Raw genomic sequence first — 24,361 nt, forward strand, 5'->3', positions numbered from 1 at the left:
AGCAAGTGACCAAAGATGCCTGAACAGTAAACCAAAAGTAAAAGATCCATGATAAATATATAGCTAACAGTGATGAAATAACAGTTCAAATTGTTAGCTAAAAGTAAAATATTTGAAAAAAAGTATTAATCAAAGTTACAGCAGCAGCTGACAGCCCATTTCTATTGGTAGATCTGCAAGTAGGGTAGCAGCTGTAGTGTACTTTTCAGGAAGTGGCATTAAATAATCAAAAATATTGAATTGAAAGAGTATAGTATGTGATTTTTACTGTGGTATTTTTCAGGATGCATTTCAAATCATTTCCGTTTGCTTTCTGCGGCCAACAGGCATTTACATGAATTTCCATCTGACAGGCGGAAGAAGTGGAGGAGGAGGAGGACAACGACGACTAGACTTTGAGCATTTGCCAGCAAACTAATAAATTGAGATAAATTGTGAAATAGTTAAAAGTAATTGATGACTTAAGTAAGTAATGGATAAATGGTTAAACTAGCTAAAAGCAATGACTAAATGATTAATATAGCAGAAGGTAATGGGGAAATAGTTCAAATAGTTAGCTGTAAGTAATGGATCAATGGTTGAAACATCTAGCTACTGTCACTAGTAGTATGACTGCAAACATGACCTAACCAAAACATTGGTTGTTTGACTGTTTATGAAAAATAATTGTAACAATAATATAGTTGTTACCTGTAGTGTTAACAAGTAGTTTAAAATGAACATGTTTAGAATATATGGGCTGATATTTGTGTCAGTAGAATCTGAATTGCTCAGCTTGAATAATTGTATTGAAAATCTGAATAGAATAATTAGAAATTGAATTTATTAGTTTAAAACTGAATTCCAATAAACTTGAAACTGAATATAATATTATGAAACTGAATTCAGTTGCAACTGAAACTGTTTTTGAGCCGCACTAAAAATTCAACTCTTTATGTACTTTCACTTTCAGTTCTCTCAATTCAAATTCACTTCTCTCATTTCAATTTCAATCCACAAGATTCAGTTTTAAGGTCAAAGACAGTTCAAGTTTCTTCAGGAGGAGCAATTGACCCTTCACTAAGCCACGCCCTGAATACGCAGCTGGCCAATCACAGCGCAGTATAGGACTCGCTCTAACTGAGGTCCGACCCTTTCATGGCTGCGCTCCATTGACTCTAATGCAAAAGGCGTTGTTTTCTAGCTTTTTTTGGCTGTATTTTTCTAAGATATGGTCAAACGCTGTTCCTGGGGCACTTGTAATAGTTACAGTTGCTACCCAGAGAGGTTGAAAGGAGAACTACGATTTATTCTCTTTCCAAAACCTGAAATAAATCCAGAAAAATGTCGGCTGTGGATTGTTCCTAATGTAATGTAAGTTAGCTAATGCTAGCTAACTTCCAATTGAATGTAATGTGATAAAGCCCTACTGTTCTGATTTTTAATGATTGTAATAATGAATAGAGGCCTACCTAGCTTTACAGGAACAATGTTGTTGTCGTTCATATCATTGTCTTTTGTTTAATTCGTCGGCGGTTGTGGTTGTTCACTTGTACTGTGTGAGTGGTAGGCTTTAGCTTCCATCTTTCATTTTTTTCACGTCAGTTTGACAGTCTGAATACAACCTTCAAATGTGTAATGCAACTGCAAAACTGTCTGCTTCTTTCTGAGATCGCGTTTTCCAACAAATCCTGTGCAGTAATAGACAGTGGCAGCGCCGACAGTTTGTCGGACTTAGCAACAGTAACTAAGGGGGGCGGGGCTTAGCTAAGAGTCTATTAAGTGCAGATCAAGCCTGCATTCTTTCCAATAACCAGCAGAGGGCGACTCCACTGCAAAAACAAGTCCAGTTCCATCAGAAATAATGGCAAAATAAGCTTCCCACCTCAGTTAAACACTTTTTAACTGACATCAGTTAAAAACACTTTCAGTAAACACCTCAGTAAACACTTTTTAACTGACATCAGTTAAACACTTTTTAACTGACATCAGTTAAACACTTTTTAACTGACATCAGTTAAACACTTTTTAACTGACATCAGTTAAACACTTTTTAACTGACATCAGTTAAACACTTTTTAACTGACATCAGTTAAACACTTTTTAACTGACATCAGTTAAAAACACTTTCAGTAAACACCTCAGTAAACACTTTCCTAATGAGTTTATGAACTCTATTCATAGTTTTCATGTGACGTCACCTTCCAAGTAAAATGCTTCCTTGGAGGGCAAAAAAGACGTTATATTCCGCTGCCTGCCAACCAATAACCAAGTGATACACTGTTACTTTGAGTTTGTTACTTGTGCGTTGCCAAAATGCTGAATGGTTGTTGTGCTTTCGGATTTACTAATCGAGGAGGAGACAAGCCTGGGCTGTGTTAGATGAGGGATTCCCCAAAAGGTAAAAGTAAACATTCCTGCAGTCGAGCAGCGGCAGGAACATGGCGGTTTTTAACAGTAGAAATGCGGAAGCGGATGCTGTAACGTTATATGGATCGGATATGCCCAACACTTGCAGTTCGTGTTCATATTTTTATTTTTTTCTTAAGTTGAAAGGTGATCCAAATAAAATTTGACTGCTTTTGCGGCATCTGTATGGGGTAGTCGCGGTGTGAGCCACTATGTTGGTCTGTTGTTATGCCCTCCAGGTCGCCGCGCATGTCATGACTGAAAACTATGAATTGTCAGTTGCAAGTTCAGTATGATGTTCATTTCGTAAATTTTGGTCTCATTTAGAGGAAAATAGCCGATAAAGCAGAGTGTATTTAAAGGTGGGGCTACCTTACAGGTACTCAAGTTGAACAGCATCAGTTTTCAGTAGAAAAGTTCAGTTTCAAGTTTATTGGAATTCAGTTTCAAACTAATAAATTCACTTTCAAATTATGCTATTCAGTTTTTCAATACAGTTATTTAAGTTAAACAATACACATTCAAACTATTCTATTCAAATTAAATTTTTTAATGTGATTATTCAAGTTGAGTAGAGTTGTTCCGATTCCGAGTATCAAAAATGCCTCCGATACTCACCGAAAATGCTGGTATCGGTATCGGCGAGTACTGGAGTCCGGGCACCAATCCGATACCACATAATTTATTAGAAATAGGAATCTATTTACTGGTTAGCTCCGTTAGCTCTGACACAGTTCTTCTTCGGCGCTCTTAAAACAGTTGCGCTGTGCTGCCGTTGGCAGCTGCTGTTTTAGAGCAAAGAAGAATTGATCACCTGACGCTACCTTAAAAGGAGCTAATGTTAGCACAGTGGATGTTCCCACCAGTAAGACGGCGACATGCAATATATGCAAAGAAGCAATTTCGAGGGGTGGCACGAGTGTTGCAAATTTCAACACCAGCAACTTAATCAAACATTTGAAGACACGTCACGCTAAAGAGCACGACGATTTTACCAAAGCTAAGGGGAAAAAGAAGGACGTACTGCAGCAGCAAACTCTGGAAACTGCCTTCCAGCGGTAAAAAATTAAATTAAAAATAAATTCCCCAAAGACAGCCAAAAAGCAACAAAGATAACCGACAAAATTTTGGAGTTTATTGTCCTGGACCACCAACCCGTGTCTGTCGTCGAAAATGTGGGATTTCGTCACTTAATGGAGCATTTGGAGCCAAGGTACTCTTTGCCAGGTCGTAAATATATCTCCGAAACCGTGCTACCCAAATTATACGTGACAGTTAGGGAACACATTTCGTGTATGCTGAAAGACGTGCATGCAATCAGCTTTACCACGGACATTTGGTTTAACGTCACACTTGGTGGACAGAGAGTCAACATTTACCCCTCGAAGTGCGGTGCTGCACGCCGAGGGGTATTCAAAGACAGGTATGTCTAATATTTTTATTAAATGTCTATATTATAAACAATATTTTGAAATGGTGTTTTGGATAACTAGATATTGCATTATTATTGATTACTAATGCATTAATATGTTACCACTAAAAGCTACTATGGAGGAGGTTGTTTATTTGTTTATTTTACACATTAAGACATTTATTTATTATTTTTTCATTGTTTTTAGATACTTCACAGGAGGACAGCATCAAGCATGCCAAGGATGCTCTGACCCGAGAGGTGGAGAAGATGGAGGAGTCACTGACCAGGACCACAACTGAGGGAAACAGTGCCAGAAAACCCCCATAAAGCGCCACGTATGGAAGCACAGCCAGACAGCAGCAGCAGCAGCAGAAAGAGCAGCTTGAAAGGCCTATTCGAGGAAATCCTGCAGAAGCATGATGAGGAACGTGGGGCAAGTAGCACACGCACACAAGTTCAAATACAGACATATTTGACCCACGCTCAGACAGCCCATTCCAGTACTGGGGAGTCAACCAAATTCGGCTTCCCACCCTGGCGGGCGCTGCTGCAAAGTGTGCTCCTTGTACCAGTTGAAATTATGAGCAATACTAAATTGCTAAAATGCTACTGCAGTGTGCCTACTTGTTTTAAAGTATTTTTTGTTTACTGTGTAGCTGCTGCTCTTTTGATTTGTATTTTTTTTATGTTTACTTTATAGGTTAGTGTTGGACTACTGTTTTATATATATTGTGGCTGCACTTTAATTTAAAAAAAATTATTATTCCTATATTTATTTAGTTAAGTTGCTGTTGCACTACTGTTTCTACTGTTCTATTTAAAAATATATTTAAAAATAAATGGCTTCCATTTGCTGTATTCATTCATGTTTTACAGAGGGTTTAACCTGAGCCAGGCCTTACCACAATGATAATCATATCACAGTCATGCAGGCGTAGTATGATCTTTTTCTTTTTTTTTAACAAACTGGTATCGGTATCAGTACTCGGTATTGGCCGATACCCACAGCATGAGTATCGGAATCTGTATCGGGAGGGGAAAAAATGGTATTGAAACATCTCTAAAGCTGAGCAATTCAAATTCAGATTTAAATAATTCAAATTCAGATTCTACTAACACAAATGCCAGCCCATAAGAATATGACGGGTGGTTTTGATTAACAGAACATATGTTTTCAGGAGTGGTGTGAGGATTTTGCTGTGTGGCTACGAAATAAATATGAATGAATAGTTAAAACATACAACTATTCTAGTTTGTTCTAGTCTGTTATAGTTTGTTTTGTAACAATAGCATCTGGAAGAGAAAAGTAGAAAGGAAGTGAGTTTACCCTTCTGTCTACTTTTTTTTTATTCTACCTAAACATAAACCCATGCAGCTGCTGGTCAGCTGTGGACTGTGAGATTGAGGAAGCGCCAGATCGCAGCATCATTGTTGAAGGATTACAGCAATGAGGTGATAGGTCATTGGCCAGGAAACATGTGGCCCAGAAAGCAGACAAATGAAATTTGATTCAGATTCAGACAGACAGGCAGGCGTGGACTGATTTTCTTTCAATCTCTCCACCTGCTGTTCCCGGTTTTCAAACCACTGATATTCCAAACATTTGAATGTTGACTCAGCAGATGCAGAATGAGTGACACACATTGTTATACAAGGGAAATCACGTGAACCTGCTGTGATGCTTTTCTCATTCCTATTGCACTACAAGGCTTGGTGAAATCTGGAGCTTTGTTCTGTATTCTGGAGTATGAGATACCTAACAATTTAATACAAAACATATTTATTGTATGTGAACTGTACATAAAATAAAACAAATTAAGATTATAAAACAGAGTTTAAAGTGTTTTTTTTTAATACAACCACATTGTACTCATGCTTTTGTAAGGATCACAACAACATCCTAACAAATTTTTCTCTGTTGACTATATCCCTTTCATGCATGAATTATGACAGCCATTGTCAAGATTTGTTTCCTATGTGTTTTTATTGCTCTTTAGGCATGCAAAATAAAATTAGACACATTTTTCAAGGAGTTTCTTACATGTCTACTAATGTATTAATGATGAATAAAATGATATAGTATGTGAAAACTATATTTTTAATGTTGTTAAACCAATGTGGTCACAAATTTTAACATATTCTAATGCAGTTTCATGCAATACATAAACGTTGAACCTCACTTCTGACTCCTCAGCCTCTCTTTCTCAGTACCCTCAGCTCCAGCATCACTGCTGCTAGCATTTGGGGATTGTCCTATTTCTGGCAGCCATTCATTATCATTGCCACTAGTATTATACTTACTAGATTTTGATGGAATTTGCTCCACTATCCTGAATGCCTTTCTATTACTTGCTGCAACACACTAAATGTTACTCATGTTACTAATCTGCACAAAATATTGTTTTTGTTACAAAAACTGCAAGTGTAACATAAATCCATTGATTTACATAAAAAAAAGTTAGTGCACATGAAGTATTTTCAAGAAAAACAAAGTCTCAGTAATAGTTAATTGTAGTTGAAATATAGCCAGTGATGCATAATGTCCAATTTAATAGACAGATGATTAATTGTAATTTCCTCCCATCATAAAATCAATACTTAAAATTTAACAATTGTACTACTCCTTAGTTGTTACTAGATGTTACCAAATTGTATTTACCTGCAGAGGTCTCCTATAATTGGAGGAATGGCAAGATTTAGCTGAGCTGCTCAGCATTTACGATAGTCTGTCGGCCATCTTGGTTTTGACGAATTTAAGTTGCACTTAAAATGGTTTACCAGACGGTGGCAGTGTATGGCATAACACTCTAGTGTCCACTGTAGTGACCACTATGCGTGAAAGGGATATAATCTTTTTTACCATACAAATGCTGCCATGAAAACCATATTTCCAGAACTTACATAATAAAATGTCATGATTCACAAACAAAAATCAAAAACAATAGTTAAATTTTTCTTTGCTGCTGTATACGCTAATGCGAAATACTTCATCGAACAATACAACACAATACATGTAAGACTAAGAGAAAACCAATACTAACCATTGCATTGGCATATCCTATTAAATAAGCCTTACTTTCAGAGGAATGGCAAACGTTACACTAAAATTTGAGTACAAATTGAATGTGATGAAATTTATTGGTTCCCGGTGGACACTGTAGCTTTTTTCTGTGAGCTAAATAAGATATCTCGGCTGCTTTGTTAGAGACCAAATCCAATTCTCTCAGTTGTCCAAAAAGTGCAGAGAAGTTTTGTGTCTATTGAAAATGCTCTTCCTTTGATTTATAAGCCGCTCCACTTCTGTACTCCGCTGCACTGCAGAATGTTTGTGCTTGGATTGGTCAGGTCGGCTTGGAAGGGCCTTGAGGCCAAATCGGTCATAGGCCGATTAGTTTGCTGGCAAATGCTCAAAGTCTAGTCGCTGTCGTCCTCCTCCTCATCCACTTCTTCTTCCGCCTGTGAGATGGAAATTCATGTAAATGCCTGTTGGCCGCAGAAAGCAAACGGAAATGATTTGAAATGCATCCTCAAAAAATACCACAGTAACAATCACATACTCTATTCTTCCTATTCAGTATTTTTTGAGTATTATTTATTGCCACTTCCTGAAAAGTACAGTACAAGTGCTACCCTACTTGCAGATCTGCCAACAGAAATGGGCTGTCAGCTGCTGCTGTAGCTTTGATTTGATAGCAAATGTCTTGAAAATTACCTGCTGCTGTTTGCAGCCATACAGTTTGGGCCTGACTCTGTGGCTGATTTTGAAAATGCTAAGAAAAGTTTGACAACTTGCCAAGATCAAGGTAATCATATTTTAGATACTTGTTTGAAATGATAATGTATTACATGTATGTTGCATGTATGAAAATCTAAACACACACTATAAAAGCACGTGTGAAAAACCTGTGGACCTATCTAAAAAATCATTTAAATACAGTGTCTATGAAAGCAGGTATATTTCTGTGAACTGCACGTTTTTCCTGATGTTTTCCAAGTCTTACCTAATGATGCACAGCCTATAAAAATTACGGGATTTTATAGTATTCGCTCCCAGGACATATTTCCACTAACTGTCCCCAAAGTCCATACTGAACTAGCAAAAGGGCATTAAGTATGCTGCAACCTTGTCTTGGAATTAGTTGCATAATCACCTGAATCTTTGGGAGCTGGTCTCATAGACACATTTAAAGTGATTCTAAATTACTTGGAAGCAGGTACATCTGGTACATCAGGTACATCTAAGTTTTTAAAGGTTTGTTTGTTATGTTTGACCGGGACAAGATCTTTTTAATCTTAATGAGTCTTTTACTCCTTGTTAAATGAAATAAAAGTTAAATTAAAAAGTTGCATTGTGATCCACCAACACAGTAACAAAGGTTCACCTGCTCTAAAAAACAAAGCTAGTCAGGGTGCGAACTATGGGGGAGCCTGGGGGAGCTTAGCTCCCCTTAATAAGACATCAGCGCCCATAAAAAATTGATTCTTGATATTTTATGGGGTCTTTATTGCCATGAATTTCTATATTTCTCTATCATCATGGATCCATGCGTAAAATCAGACTTTATCCAGCCAGAGGGAATGATCACCGGTCGCTCCACAATCTCCTGTCCTGTTCTTCCCTCTCACGGAAAAAAGAAAGGTCAAGTCGCAAACACAGTCGCAGCTGTTGTGTGAAGCGTAATTGTAGCAAAATGGCTACAGATGATGATGATGATGATGATGATGATGATAATAATAATAATTGTTGTTATTATAGCTCCCCTGAAAGCTATGGTATAGTTTGCACACTGAAGCTAGTATTTGTTCTCCCAGCAAGTTACTGCCATGCACCACACTGCAATTAATGTACTGTAAACGCTGCTACAGTTGTGCTGACATGTGTGTATGTGTAAGAAAAGATGGACACATCACCAAAAGAGCTGACCACGTCATTGACCAACAAGGCTGAACCATCAATACCACATTACAAGCCGAAAAACCCAGTGTGTTTGTACTGACAGAGCATCAGCAGGATGTTTGTGTGTTATTCTTGGTTGGTTGGTTTTTGGACTGTTTAGTCTCATTGTTCTTCTTGTAGGAGCTAATGGAAGCAGATGATGGTAATCTCACTGGGAAATCCCACCCACACAATATCCGTAGTCGGAGTTATGAGTGTATGAGTTTGTGTGTGTATCTAGGCGTGTGGACCAGACATGTAGCACTGTTATACTAAGTGGGGATTTGCAGCTCAAATCCGCCCTCTGTTTCCAAACAGTCAGAGATCTTTCATAAATGTCAGATGAGCTACACAATCCTTTAATGACTAAATGCAGATCTGGCAGCGGCCCCGCCAGTTAAAAAACTTTTACATTCAACGGGGTTATCCAATGCTGCTTGTCTCAGCATGTCTACTGTAGGAACTGTGAAATTTAAAACTCATTTGCCACTTAGTCACATATGTTCTGGGCTGTGCTCTCTTGCATGTTAAGTGACTACAACAGATGTTAAAAGATCGATGTGTTTTCTGTCAACCATAATATTTATTATACACATAATATTGATTGATTCCACAACGTTCATGCCCAACTGACTCACAAGTATATTTCTTTGAAGTAGAATTGTGCTTAATTTACATAGGAAGCTTGTGTTTTACTGCTGGAATGTGCTGAAAATGTGTGTTTTATTTAGATTTTGTTTAAAGAGCATTCAAACTGCCGCACAAATTCAGCACCACTGAGCCAGCAGCAATAGTGTGCATCATTTAACGGCTTTTACAGCCTGTTTTTAACATCAGTATTCAGTTTGTGAACAGGCAATATGCTTTTCTGAAAACTACCTGCAAAACAAAATTAAATAATAATGTGTGGGTCTTTCCAGTTGCACCATGCTTATATTGTGTGTGATATATTCTGTACCTAAGCCAAATTTGAGGCTGACAATTTCATGGCCACACTGCATCAGTTACTGTGGGCTCACAGGTTAGAGTTACCTGATTGTACGGATTAAGGTGGTCTTCCTTATTTAACCTCAGTTGAATTAGACCAGTGGTTCTCAACCTTTTTTGGTGTAGCGCCCCCCTGTCCATTATCCAGGTCCCTCACCGCCCCCCATCAAAAAAGATGTTGGCTATTTGGCCTGAATATTGTTGATTAGTATTATTAATATTTTTGTTGTTACTACTGTTATTAAAAACATGAAAAAAAAACCCACATAATTGAATGGCAAAATACAGATTTATTACTTTCCGAGGGAAGAAGAAAGCTATGTAAATAGTAATGTAAAATGTAATTGTGCTCCCAGAATGTGTGTGACCTCAGATACTGTTTTCTTGGAGGTGGCACTAAGTGGGAGATATTGAGCATTAAATTTCTGCCTTTTCTGCACCAATGTCTGGTGGAAATGTTTTTATTTCTATTAAGGGAAACACAAAATTCAGGTGGCAGGTGACAATTAAAAATATATAAATATAATGGAATATAATGCAGTAGGCTCTCAGACATTTGCTTTTAAGAAAGTTTCTCCTGTAGATCAACTTATTTAATATCATCCCTGCTGAGTCAACACACATAATTTAGTCTTCCCTCCTGTTTTGTGCCTTTTGTTTGGGGAAGTAAACTCTTTAAATGTGAATGTGGCACCTTTTAATCAAAACTAAACTAACGACAACACCTGTGATCAGACAGAAATCTCACCACAAATTCACACAACTTCAGCAGATATGATAAACTGCAGCTCACAGTCCCAAACAGAGCGAGACTGTGCCTCCGTTTTTGACGTTACATTTTTATAGCCTATTAAAACTCTACAAGTCATGTTACCATTTGGGCACGAACTGGCTGCGATACACAGTGCGAGATGGATCCACTTCACGGCACTCGCTGGTGTCTCATCAGTTGCAGGATGCTGGACGAAGTTGCTTTCAGGGGATGTCCGACAGCGGAATATCCAAGAAACAGGGCGCCCATTTTCCAGAGTTTACATAGTAACTGTGACTTCCCGTTCCCATGAAGGCAGCACACAGCTGCTCCACAAGCAGCTGACAGAAACACTCAAAAGAAGAAGACTGACGATACATAGTGTCTCGTGTAGTCGCAGTGGAGTAAACTGGCAGGTTTTAATGTTGCAAACCACAGTTTTTTGCAAAGAGTTGAAAGTTTAAACTCTTATTGTTGTGAATATTTTGTTTAAACTCGCCTTAAAACTTTCACCTCAACAAACGCCCCCCAAGAGCAGCTCAGCCACCCCCTTTCTTAAATTTTGCTTCCAGCGCCCCCTTCATATTCTGAACACCCCCTGGGGGTGGTACTGCCCCCGTTGAGAAACACGGAATTAGTCTGTTGGCAAGAGCCAAGACATACATATTCTGGGTCTATTTGCTGACCTGTTCAAATCTTGCTCAAATGCACTCCAACCTTGAATTAGAATGACGTGGAATAGAAAGTAAATAAATGAAGTATCAGTGGTTGCATCTAATGGCTTGTTGATGGTGTCAACATGAAACACTGGACACTAGCTCTCCCTATCTATTGCCCTCATCACTTCCTGCAGCCGCTTTGATGTAAATGCCTATCAAACCATTCAGAGGTATTAGTTCCCTATCTCAAATGCGTTTTCAGGCGCACCTGAAGTTGGAAGTTAGTCTAATTTTAGAAAACACAAAGCATTGTATCTGTTAGTCGCATAGACAGGACTTGTGCAGTAGTAATAATTTATTTGAGTCTTGCTTCTTAAAATCTCAAGTTTTGCAATTTCAACTCCCAGCTTATGTTCCAGGAAAAACTCTTAATTATTACTTCCACTTTTGTTCTATCATCACTGGAAGAGCTGCCCACTTATGTCCAGCAACACTGGGATTGTTGCCCCCCCATTGCCATCACACATCATGGTCCTTAGTCTGGTAATCACACTGTTAGTCCCTAAATTCAATGAGCAGCAGTTTTTCACAAATAAACTCAGTTAAAAATGATTGGTAGTAGGTATTTTCTCTTGGCTTTGCTGGTCACCCCCTAAAGATGTGGCTCACAAGAAAAACCAACACATAACTCATGAGCAATCGGGCTTATTAAGTGTGTGCATGTGCACACATTAAAGGTCATGCTGGGCTTGAAGTATAGCTACTAGCATTTGACAATTTGTCTACATATGAGACTCCATCTCCACATTTTGATGTGTGTGCACGCCGGGCATGATGACAATATTTGCGTGCCATGCAACCAGTGAGTGAATATTTGCTCTAGAGGAAGACGTGACTGTTTGGAAGATGTTTTTTTGTGTATTTACAGCTCCTGCGCTGAAGCGACCCCCACAAAGCGCTCAGGGGTCCGGGGCAGCCAACAGCTTGCTAATATACTGTGAGATGACAAATGGCTCCCGTCGTTTCTCACTATTCCTTATCTCCTAAGTGTCTCCGACAAGCTTCGTTATTGAAGAGGGACGTTTAGTAGGCTGACAGCAGGAGGCAAGGGGAAAAAAGAAGAGACAGAAACAAAGAAGACCTGAGCCAAATGTATTATTTGTTTAAAACCCACATGGAACACTCAACTGGTTTAATGCGTCAGAAACCGTCTGGTTGCTGCCAGGTACAGCAGGTATGCCAGGCAGATAAAAACTCCCTGCTCTGGGAGAACATAAGACAAACTTTTAATGTAAAAACAGGATTCTCATGGGCCTGCGGAAAAGTTTTACTGGATTTTATCTGGTGGAACACCAAAAAGGCTTAAAAATTCTGATAATTTATTTTGAAAATTAGTAGATGGATAGAAAGTGTTTAATATTTTTAATTAAACTAACATCCAAAATACATCAGTGATCTGTGCGGCACTTGATGTCAAACATCTGGCTCAGCTCAAATTGAACTACAAGTTTTGGTCTTTGTCTAGAGATGCACTTTAACTAATTTTTTGTGCTTGTTGGAATACAGTGTATTGTTTGTACTGGAAAACTCCCAACCTGTGTGCCTGTAATTTATCAAAACAAGTGACCTGAAAGATGTTGATCCAACTTGATCCATGTCTGGTACAGTGAATCAGATATTATCCAGAGACTTGCTTTTGCTAAGGTAGGCTAATGAAGCCACTGAAACCCCATTAAGGAAAATGGTGAATGAGAAAACTTTACCTGCGTCTTAGGTCCATGAATTATACACTTTGCATTAAAAAAATCAATTAGCGCTAGACCAACAAATGAGCCAGGGTATGTATCAGCCATTGTTTTTTTTTTTACTTTTTGCGGGTGTCTTATGTCACTGTAAGTCGGACAACATGTTACTGAAATTGAGGTACACAAATGTCACAGCATGTCTAAGGTAGCTTTGTAATTGTCAACATTACAAATCTTAAAAACTGCACTGACTCATGACTTATTATCAACTATAAAATGTCTTTTGTCACAATTCGTACAGATTCTTGAACAAATCCTTATCAAAAAGGCAACACCTGGGCAACAAGAAACATCTGTCAGTAACATGTTCCAATAGTTTTGCTCACTTGAAAAATGGGTGGGTTCAAACAAAGGGTGGTATGTCCTGAGTTGTTTAACACATGTAGATGTGAATACCAGGAAATAAAAGCTGAAATTCTGAACTCTTGTCTCATATTAATCTTTTGATCTTAAACCCAAATGTCTTCAGTGAACAACAAAAACAAAGGAATTTGCCTTACTGTTCCAATACTTTTGGAGGGGACTGTACTATTGACTATATATATACTATAATTATAAGATTTGTTACACTCTCAAATATTGATTAAGTATGATCCTCAAAGCTTGAACATGGGGGAAACCAGTCTCAGAGCAACATTAGTGTCAAAGTTTGATTATCCGGTCTGCGCAATAAGAAAGTCATATTGCTAATCATTTCCTCTAGTTTATGCGAGAATTCATTCTATTTATTTATTGAGATTAGAGTAGGTGGATGGCATTGTTGGCACCAAATGTAGGTGAAGATGCAACAAAACATTAGCTATGTCAGATTAATAGCTATAGTGGACGAATATTGTGCTGTGTGCAAATTATATTATTCACCTTCCTTGCAATGGTTTTCAGTAAGAAACATTATTCACAAATGGTCAACATTAACCAAAAAGCTTACACATACGCTAATGATAGAACACTGACAGAAAGTTGAAATGTGCATTAGGCAGGTAATTAGTCAACAAGAGCGGATATTTGCAGTAAGGAGGTTTTTTTATGACAGATATCAGTAAAAGCTTTCACTTGTTCGTTTGAATTTATGTTGACGAATCTGCTAGAGGCAGTTTGTTTGCAGACCTGGCGGCAAACAAAGCCAATCTTCTGATGAAAGCTGATATACATTTACAAGGGTAGAAACTGATTTCAGGTACTGTGCTTAAAATTCTGTTTTTAAATGCTTTCCCCAAAAAATACCAGCTTTGTTTGTTGACCTTCCTCCTGTCTTACAAAATCCCCAAGTAAAACCTCCACTTGATCTTGAACAGTATTATATTCTGTGTATATATAAAGTTAAAAGCCCTTTCACTTCTCGTCTCTTCTTGTCATATAATATTTTCCCCTCTGGCCCTTTTCCCCATCTCTTTTGTTCATTCCATCCTCCAATCTTCTCCTCTCCCAATCCATCAACTCCCACATCACACCTTCATCTTACAACCCCTCACTTTTGAATATCCATCTCTCCCTTCATCCATTTATCCTGCCTGACCTCTCTCTCTCTCTCTCTCTCTCTCTCTCTCTCTCTCTCTCTCTCTCTCTCTCTCTCTCTCTCTCTCTCTCTCTCTCTCTCTCTCTCTCTCTCCATCCCTCTCCCTCTCCATCCCTCGCACTCATCATCTCTCCCTGCACCTCCCTTGTTCACCCTTGTTGGATCAATCCAGTCATTTTCTCCTATTTCTCACACCCTCCCTCATTTGCTGTAGTGTTGACTGCCCTACCAGATTAGGCCTGTGTCATAAGGAAGAGAGAGAAAGAGAGAGATTGCCAGTTGGATTAAAAGGTGTGCGGGAATGAAATTCTATGATCTCATTGTTTAGACGAGTCACACAAAGTTGGTGTGTATTTGTGTGCGTGCATGCGAAGGGTGTTGTCTGCTTTATCCCCTGTAAAGATAGGGAGCTGGCCAGAAATGCATGCTGGGAAGTCATGTGTCATTGGTGTGGTGACAGAAAATGACTGATTTGCACTTTTATTGTGTTCATATATCATTATGATGCAGTGTAGACTGGACAGCATATTAAAATCACTGTATAATGTTGGAGTGGACTACAGGAACTGGATGCTACAGAGCAATCAGGTATACATATAAGAATCAAAAAAAATAATTAAAGTAAAGGACAAGGTAATTGTATGACTGAATACCTCACATGGCGTTGCTACCCAGTAAATCAGAGTGCGACATGATTTATTTATTTAAAAGAAGACACCACCTCTAAAAAAAATTAATAAAAATAAAGTAACTTAAAGATACCTGGTGAAGTAAACAGTTATGTACATCCAGACCTCCATAAACCATTCACAAAGCTATTCTAATGTTTTAAAATATGCATTCTTTGCACGGCTTGCGGCCTTCTTCTCCTTTTTTATTATTCCATAGCTTTTACGATACATATCCAACTTGTATCACGACACCTTTTTGCTTGTGGGTAGGAACACAATGGGACACAATCCATACAGGGGTCCAGTCATCCAAATGTTGCGCTATAGCACCACTAATTAAAATTTGAAATTCCAAAGGGACATTTCATTGTGGACACATTGGGCATGTAGACTGTTGTTTTTGTCTTGTAACTTGTTTGCTTTGTATAGTATGGGACAATTCAGTTTTTATTTCAGCTTATTTTAGATTAAATACTAGCTTTTTGAAAGCTTTTTACAAAGTTAAAAATATTCTTTGTCGCAGTCACCAGTTTTAGTTAAATTAATGCTGTTTGAGAAAGCGCAACTTTATTTTGGTCGAGTTCTGTTTTCTCTAGTTGTGGACGAAGTATTCACGTAATTTAAGTAACAATACCACACTATAATAATACATTCCTCCAAGTAAAAGTCCTCCATTTAGACTTTTATTTAAGTAAAAGTATAGAAATATTAGCAACAAAATGTAAAAGTACTCACGGAGAATGGTCAGTGTAATATCATATTATTGGATCAAGCAGTGTGTTAATGTTGTTGGTCAAGGTGGATCATTATATCCATCATCCATTTTTGTCTGTAAAATATTTTGAAAAGCAGCAGCTAGACCTGTCAAATAATTTATAAAGTAACATAATATGAAAACAGTCAAGTGCAAGTACCTGAAAATTGTCTTGAACTATGTCTCCAAAGAAATATTTTGTATTTTATCTCCATGACATGGAAAAGTTCACACTGGTAACATCTGCAAAATGTTTAGTGTGAACATATTTCATTTGTTTTCCCTACAACATCCGCTTGCGGTACCTAAAGCATGATTCTTATTTTCATAACTCAAGGCAGTCAGTTGAGGTTAGAAAAAGGCTGAAATAATTCATGTTGACTTGAAGCATGAAACGAGACACGAATACTTTTTCCAACCAAGTGTTCTAGCTGCCTTAGCCTAACCCTATGTGGGGTGCAGGATGCTAAAGTCAGCCTGCGGAGTTCCATGCTTTGTACGCCACAACATCCACGCTGACCACCTCCCTGGGACCATATGACACTGCCACACTTCCTGAATTGAAACAAAGCATTGCCAGTGAAGGTAAACCAGGTAGCAGTAGGGTTCAGATCAAAGTGCAATAATTAGTACATAACCATATTTTACAGCAGATAGGGTTGGTTCTGTAAATATTTGACAGTGGTCTGCAGAATACAGAATAAGAATTGAGATGCCTGTTGCAAAGGTGACAGGGATTTATGCATGAACACCACCACAGACTCAAGGGATTGTCAAAGTCATCAAAGTCCAGATTCTGCTGGCAGAAAAAAGAATCAGCTTTATCAGCCAGATGTTTTATTTTATGCTGGATATGATTCAATACACAGCATTTCAACTACGCGATGTCACTTTGTTGTTCTTGATATTATTGTGCTTATTTTGTTATATGTGATATGTTTTAATTAATTGTTATATTTTGCTACATGCTGCGTTCTGCTCTTTTGAAGGAGACAGAAGAGATGTGTAGATACAGATACACAACACACACTAACACAGACAGGTTAATGATTAACTCGACGTGCGTGTCAGCCACCGTAGACCAGAGGGTGAATGAGTGCTGAATGCCAATGTGGTGTGTAATAATGCAGCACACACACTTGTCTTGCTCAGTTTTCTGTCTCTCACACACTCACGTAGTCACTCACACTTGAGTGGCGACCTTGGACTATATTGTTATTCATTAGTGGACAGAGGCGAGCAGACTGCCTTCTCTCCTCTTATCTCTATGGGACACTAACCAGCAGTGGGATGGCAGCGGCGTTCCTATCTGTCCTCACTGTAATAAGCATTGCTGTTTTAAATCAGCCGAGCGGAGAGATCAGACAGCAGCCTTGAAAGATAAAAGAAAGGTCCTGTTGTGCTGTCCCTCAGGTACTTAACACTTTCATGGACTGTAAAGATTATTACTTTTTTTTAAATAAAACAGATTTTTTAATTTAGACTTTGGGAAAGGAAAGCTGTGGATTGGCCACGTGACTTTGACTCTTGCACATGGAGAGAAATAACTGTCAGGCAGAATAATTGGCAGAATGGCAGCTTAGACTTACAGCTTTGCGTCGTTTTGCTTGTGCAGTTAAAATAGGGCCCCGAATGTTAAATGGTGGGGAAAAGTCATTGGGCCTCATATAAGAACGTTTTCATAATCTTATCCTAAAGCCTTTTTTTTCCTTTGAGGTCTGCCTGTGTAAGTCTTCCAAGTCAAATTCACCAAACTCAAACAAACTGCACCAAATTGCTAATTTCAACCTGATGAATGCCACCTGTTCATGCATCTATGAGATGAGATCATTAACATAATCTAAATTTCTATATGCGACCACCTGATCCTCTTCATTTGAGGGAAGAAAAAGTGTACAAAGAGGATTTTTACGCCACGGAGCCTCGAGTAGTGCTGTTGGAAATCACCAGACGAAAACACAACATATTTAGCAGTGTCAGTAGCGGTATTAGGGGACCCGAAACAATTAGAAAAGATTAATAGAGCAGCTGCTAATGACATGTAATCAAAGCATGGCCGCACTCAGGGGGACTTGATAGTCATTGAGATATTAGACGAGAGAATATTATACAGACAATAATGTTATACCGGCGGAAACGGAGGATGTTCCAATAGACAATGACCTGCATAAAGACCCTGAAGCAGCTGTAGGAGTGAAATTTCCTAGCAACTAAAGTTGCCATGTCAAAATATATCAATAAAACCTAAAAACAAACAACATGCAAAAGTTACAAAGTCATTTACAGTCGAAGTAGCAATAAAAAAAGTAATAAAGTAGTTTGGTATTTTTCAATTACATTTTTAAACCCTATAACTCTGCTCCAAAAAGACACCCGCCAAGTCCCAAGTACAGACCACCTAGTCCCTAGGCAATTCCAAGTCCGACATTGTATGTTTCAAGCCCTAAACAAGTCGTTTTGCACCCTTCACCATGTTACCATTTTAAAAATAGTTTATGAAATTTACAGAAATAATTAATGCATTTAAATTTTGTATTTATTATTTTCAAATGAACATTTAAATGCAAAATGATCTGGTGAGCCTAAGCACTGCAAAAACTAAAATCTTAGTACGATTAAATATCTTAATTAAAGGCAAAATATACTTGTTTTTTGTCTGACAAGATATTTCTTCTTACTAGGTGGCTTTTGTGTTAGAGAATTTCACTTGTTTCAAGTTTTGTTGGCCTTAAGTAGCAAGTGAAATATTCTTATTCTGTTGGCAGATCATTTTGCTTATTTTAAAGTTGTCTGCACTGCCAAATGCACCTTTCCCCTTTTGCTCGCAGAACATGAGTGGATACTGTTGGATTGATTCTCTGCACACTGTTTTAGTAAGGATATAAAGTCATTCCATAGCAGCATGTAGTGTATATATATATAATGGTGTCCTATAGTTGTAGATAGTAGAGTTGTCAGTAACCTAAAGTAAGATTTTAAAGTAGAAAAAAAGCAGAAGTTGTAGAATGAAAATGCTTTTTACATGTTTCTTTTGCTAGTGAGCCGTCTGAGATGGAACACTGTTCATAACATTTTCAGAGAGGCTTTGAAAGTTGAATGGGTGGGCTAGTAACTGGAGGTGGAATCAGTGAGGTGTGGAAGTAAATTACAAGCTTAGAAGTAAAAGGTCCTGCATGTCCTTCACACACCCCACTCAAAAGTTGCAGACTTGTTTAATAAACCATCTTGTTTCATTTTCTTGCATATTTATTATGCATTTCTGCTCCAGCGTGTGAGTCTTAGTGAACTGAATTGCTGCCTTTCCTTCTTTTGAAGAAGAAGGATGATGCATAACAAAATCTGAATCAGTTTTACTGCCTCTGAAGATTAGATTTAAGAAGAAAATGTCTGAACCCAAATCTTAACAGAAGCTATCAGTTATGGCACAAAGGCAAGAGCACCTCTCATTTTGTTCAAAGGTATTAGTGGAAAACATCATGGTCATGAACACACTGTCTTGCATGCCTTTATGAAACAAGTCATAATAATAAAATGGGAATTTGTGGACCTTGGAAAAAGTTCATTCTCTCTCCACTACTTCTTTATTCATTCCTCCCTATCAGCCCTCATGCCTCTTGGCTCATAGAACCCTGCTTCCCTTTATTATCCTGTTAATTTAATATTAGGCAACTCCTTCCTCAATCACTTGATCCAAAATCTTAAGGCTAAAGGTACCACTCCTCCGACTTACCCAAAGAGGAACTAATCATTAGTAGCCGTTTCTTTCGCCAATCCAATAAGCCCCTCTTGTAGTGCACCGCTTCTAATCCTGATGCCAACATCCAGTCGCCACCTCACACGCATGGTGTTGGTGTGGGACTGGACTCCATCTGGAATTAAAATTCTTTGTTGTGTTCAGAGGCTTAATTTTCCAAATCTGAAGCAAAAGGCTGACTTTTCTGCATTTTAAATAACAAATAAACACACTGAAGATGTATGTTTTGATTTAATCATCATACAAATGTAGTATATATGAGAGGTTATCCACTAAAAGACAGTCTGACAGTTACAACATGATTTATTTGACAAAGAAACTGCTAAATTTAAGCTAAAGCATCAGGATTGATTCCTGCAAACTGTTATCCAAAAGCTCCCATTGATAGATAGATCCCAAAATAGCTTCTATCAAGTAATAACTTCTGACAGGAAATTGAATATACCAACACATGAGAGGGTCTTCATTCATTTGTCTCTTTCTCGTCCTGTGATGGGATGTGACCAGTATGAAATTATGCACGGGTAACAAGGCCTTTTGTATCCTGCCACCCACAAAGTGCGTTTGATGTGTTTGGATGCATGAGCTTTCGTGTGTGCCTAAGGGAGGACTGGGGTCATCAAAGAGTCTTTGCATCAAAGCTGCCTGACGTAATTCTGCTGCTTTTTGCCATTAATGTTTTGCGCTCAGAGTAAGAGAGGGGACACACATAAAGGCTTTTATTTACAGTTTTGGGTTATTTTCTATCCACTGAATACATTCATGCTGGTATTGTCCTAGGTTTTGTGTGCTCATTTACAGAATGTATTCCTACCTTCCAGGAAGCCACTCGTTTCAGCTGATGCTATATCAAAATCGAAAGTGGCTGATCCCAACAGCCACACTCAAAGGCAGAGTGAAAAGCCGGTCGTCATGGGGGTGGCGGGCAGTATCATTTAAACATGAGGATAATGGCACATTTTTTCTATCTCGGAGGGCATTCATAGTGTTCCACGTGGTTGTTCACATGAAAAGTGACCGAAATGGTTGTGCCAAGAATGAAGAAAAGGGAGCTGGGGAGAGAAGTTCACAGCCGGCGTGAAGTGGGTGTGAACGTTGGATCTTTGGTTTTGGAAAGTTACAGAAATGGCCAGACACACCCTCCACCTAATCCGACCTTCAAAAAGTGTGAGGGGAGGGGGTTTTCAAAGCTATCTGACAAACTGTTCTGACATTCTATCCTCTAACAATGAAGAGACACAGTAAGCAAACAGGGACCTCATGTTATCATCATGACATTCATGGTAACACAAAGCATGTTGGAAGAACACAGATCTATCTCCACTATTGGATGCTTTAGAAAATGATTGGCAATAATGTATACATGATTTGATGCGTCACTGTATAATTATTTAAGATGGAAAATTATATTATGTTGCTCCTGTATAGGGACAGCCTGAGCAGTATTCTTGGAAACTCTTTTCTTGAAAAAGAAAACTTTTTAGTGGGTGATCAGGCAGTCTTGCATTTCTCCCTGGCAATATGTTCAAGCTCATAAATAATGATTAGACTGTCTTAAACCATCAGAATAACTTTTATGAATTCTTATGTCTTGTGGCATTCAACTTGAGGATATCTGCTTCCATTTCTCTCATTTCATGAGTCTGTTGACATTATGTCTCCCCTCTGCCTGTCCCGATCTGACAGCTGCGTAATTAGAAATTTAAAAAAATGCCAGGAACCAATCTAGAAATGTTGTCACTTAAGACTATCTGACATTGAGGACAACAGGCGAGGCGAATGAAACACTGTTACAAGCTTGTATCAACCTATAACACAAAAATGTACTCCCTTCTTTCGTAAGACAACTGAAAAGCATGTACTTCCTTTCATTATAAGCCTAGTTGAGTTGAGTTGTAGTGTGCTAAACCCTTTTGCATTCAGTTAAAAATTCATCATCACCGCTGAGGTTCATTTTGTGGTTCTTCTGGGGCCCCTTGTGGCAAGGGGCCAGCGGGAGCAGCATTTGGCTGAGGCTGAACCATCTGTGCGCGTACACACACACACACACACAGCTCTGACTTGTTGTTAAGGTTCGATGACAGGCTCTGTGAAGGGATGTGCATGTATGTGTGTCCATGCGCTAAAAAACAAAAATAAGAGTCCTTGAATGTTCTTGTCGGAAACAAAAGGCAGACTGTGAAAACTATCAATCCAAATATGGTTTTGAAAATCAGGGATAAAGATATTATGTCATGAAAATTCTCCAAATTTTGTTTGTGCTTTGGCAATACATCAAAAACAGTATTTCACCCACAAGTGCAAAAGATAACTATACATGTTGATCAGGACTTGTATTTCGTCCGTTCATTAGAGAAATTGCAGTCATATTTTCAGTTTGAAAAATAATCAAAAGCCGAATGTTCATTCTGGAAATGAACACGAAAGCTTTGTGTGGTCTACAAGACTAATGCATGCTAGCATTAAGGTGATGGTGTATGCACACACACACACACACACTCACTTAGCAAAAGGGAAAAAAAAAACCTGGGAGACGGGGGTCTTGCTCCCATCAGCGTCCCATTCTGCAGAGTCAGCATTCCTTTGCCCATCACCGCCCCCCCTCCCCTTCCTTCTCTGTCTCTCTCAGTTGCTTTCTCTTTACAACCAAAGCACTTTTATTTCATTTTGTCCCTCCTCCTTCTTTCATCTTGATTTCCTCCTCTGGTACCCCTCCTTCCTCTCCATCCTCCCCACATCCTTTCCTCCGACCTGCAAAGGGACTTGGAGCCCTGATGAACGGAGGGCAAAGCTGGAGCCAGAGAGCATCCGTCATCCATTCGCTTTGTCCTTCCCCCCTCTGCCCCTCCCTCCCTCTCCATCCCATCCCTCTTCCATTCTCTCTCCCTCCTCATCTCTTCTCCCCTACTTGTCGCGGCTAGGATCACTGCACTTCTCCATGCGCTGAGGTGGAGAGCACAGTGGGCTTATTGCAGCTCCACTAAGCCAGTTTGATAGCAGCAGAAAGGGCTGACTCTTCCCAGAGAGAGCAGGGAAGTGGGAGGTGACCCTCACTGTCTCTCTCATCACTTAAGATAGCAACATTGTGGAAAGACAAGGAATTGGACTGTCTGCGCACCGGATGGGGCATTCAACAAGGGTGATATATGCTGACATTTGAGTTTATTTTCATAATCTGCAAGAAATTCTGTGTTCGAAAAGGCTTTCGTTGACTCTTGATATGGATCCGGGTTGAAACTGGATTGTCTGGGTTTTAATTGTGAAGGGATGTAGATGTGGATTAGAATGCTGATGTGGAGCACCTAAGCTTCAGGACGTTGCACTCTGTAGCAGGACCACATGGACATGTTTGGTTTCTCCAAGATGCCAAAGCTGTCTGGGTGAGTGCGTGCATGTGTGTTCTTTTACTGCTGTTCTCTGGGGGTCCCACAAATCCTATGTTTTTAATACTTTTCATGTAATTTCTTGGGAACAAAGTTGAGATCCAAGATATTTCCTGGTGACATCGTCTAAACAGTGAACGCGGATACGTTTTTGCAGGGATTTCCAGGTGACATTGTCTGAACAGTGAACACTGCTAAGTTTTTGCAGGGTATACAAATCACGTCAATAGCAAAGGAATGTAGTCTATATTCACTTTGTACACCCAAAAAGTTTTACGGCTGTTACAGACTTTGGTGACATGAAGAGAAAGGAAAAAAAGGTAGAAAACAGATGTGTAAGTGTCCTGTGGTGTCTTAATATAATAGGCATTCACGGATGGGTGTAGGTGAGGGGTTGCTACTGATGTGTTATGCTCTGTCTATGTGGGTGTAGAGTATGTGAGCAGGTAAAGGCCTGATTGTTTTTTTGTCAAGAAATCAACATGTTGGGATCTATAAGATACAACTCATGCTGAGATAGCCATAGTGATACACAACAGAGGCACAGTGAATGTGGGAAATGAAAGGAGGAATAAAATCAGAGAGTCCAAGGGGCAACCAGATAGTCAGTGGGATTAAGATCGAGGTAAAGAAACAAGAGAGGACGGACAATGGTTACTGAAAAGGATAGAAACACAAAGTGAAGCAGTGGAGAGGAAGGAGCCTAAGGAAGGGTTGTAACAAGACTACTAAGTATTTAAAAAGACAGCTTGGTTTAAAACTCTGTTCCAGAAAAAGGTTCACCCTTATCCAGTCCCCATGATGCACAACCACGCCCACTCATTGCACTATACAGTAAAAGATTAAAAATGACATCAAATACCTGATTCACTGAAGTCACATGGGTTTTTATAAATTGCTTTATTCTTCTAAATGCAAATTTTCAGACACTGTTTTTCCTAAAGATGCTACTATATCCTATTTTGATCAAAGTTTACTGTCCAATGTAACAGTTTTACATCCTGATCAAGTTGAATTCAACCAGCCTCAAATGTAAAGACACACTAAGAAGTCTTAAGACAGAACACACTATACAGTAAATAGGAGCTGCAGCAATAATGAAGAGCTCAGCATGCAACAGTCCCCGCTCACTGTGATTTTAAATGCCACTCACACACACGTACACACACCACGATACAGTGTGTGGACACACACGTACGTACATACATGTTTTAATGATCCTTGAACGATACAGTGTGTGGACACACACGTACGTACATACATGTTTTAATGATCCTTGACTCATGTGAGGTCACGTCTCTAAGCCCACTAAACATGGCTCATGATAAATCTTTTAAACCTAT

General features: G+C 38.9%; 1 protein-coding gene across 2 annotated transcripts in view; it reads left to right on the forward strand.

The window, feature by feature from the left end:
- LOC123974868 (male-specific lethal 3 homolog) overlaps positions 1-24,361 on the forward strand; it is a 63,127-nt gene that overhangs the window by 26,296 nt on the left and 12,470 nt on the right. The window contains exon 14 of one of the 2 annotated variants that reach the window (XM_046055863.1): positions 4,008-4,116. The exons of the other annotated variant lie outside the window; for it this stretch is intronic. Coding sequence (XP_045911819.1) covers positions 4,008-4,101 — 94 coding nt within the window. The 3' untranslated portion in view covers positions 4,102-4,116. Of the gene's footprint in view, positions 1-4,007; positions 4,117-24,361 lie in introns of those variants that run through there. 2 annotated transcript variants of the gene reach the window in all.

This window comes from Micropterus dolomieu, linkage group LG01 (assembly GCF_021292245.1).
Source record: "Micropterus dolomieu isolate WLL.071019.BEF.003 ecotype Adirondacks linkage group LG01, ASM2129224v1, whole genome shotgun sequence".
NCBI classification, from domain to species: domain Eukaryota; kingdom Metazoa; phylum Chordata; class Actinopteri; order Centrarchiformes; family Centrarchidae; genus Micropterus; species Micropterus dolomieu.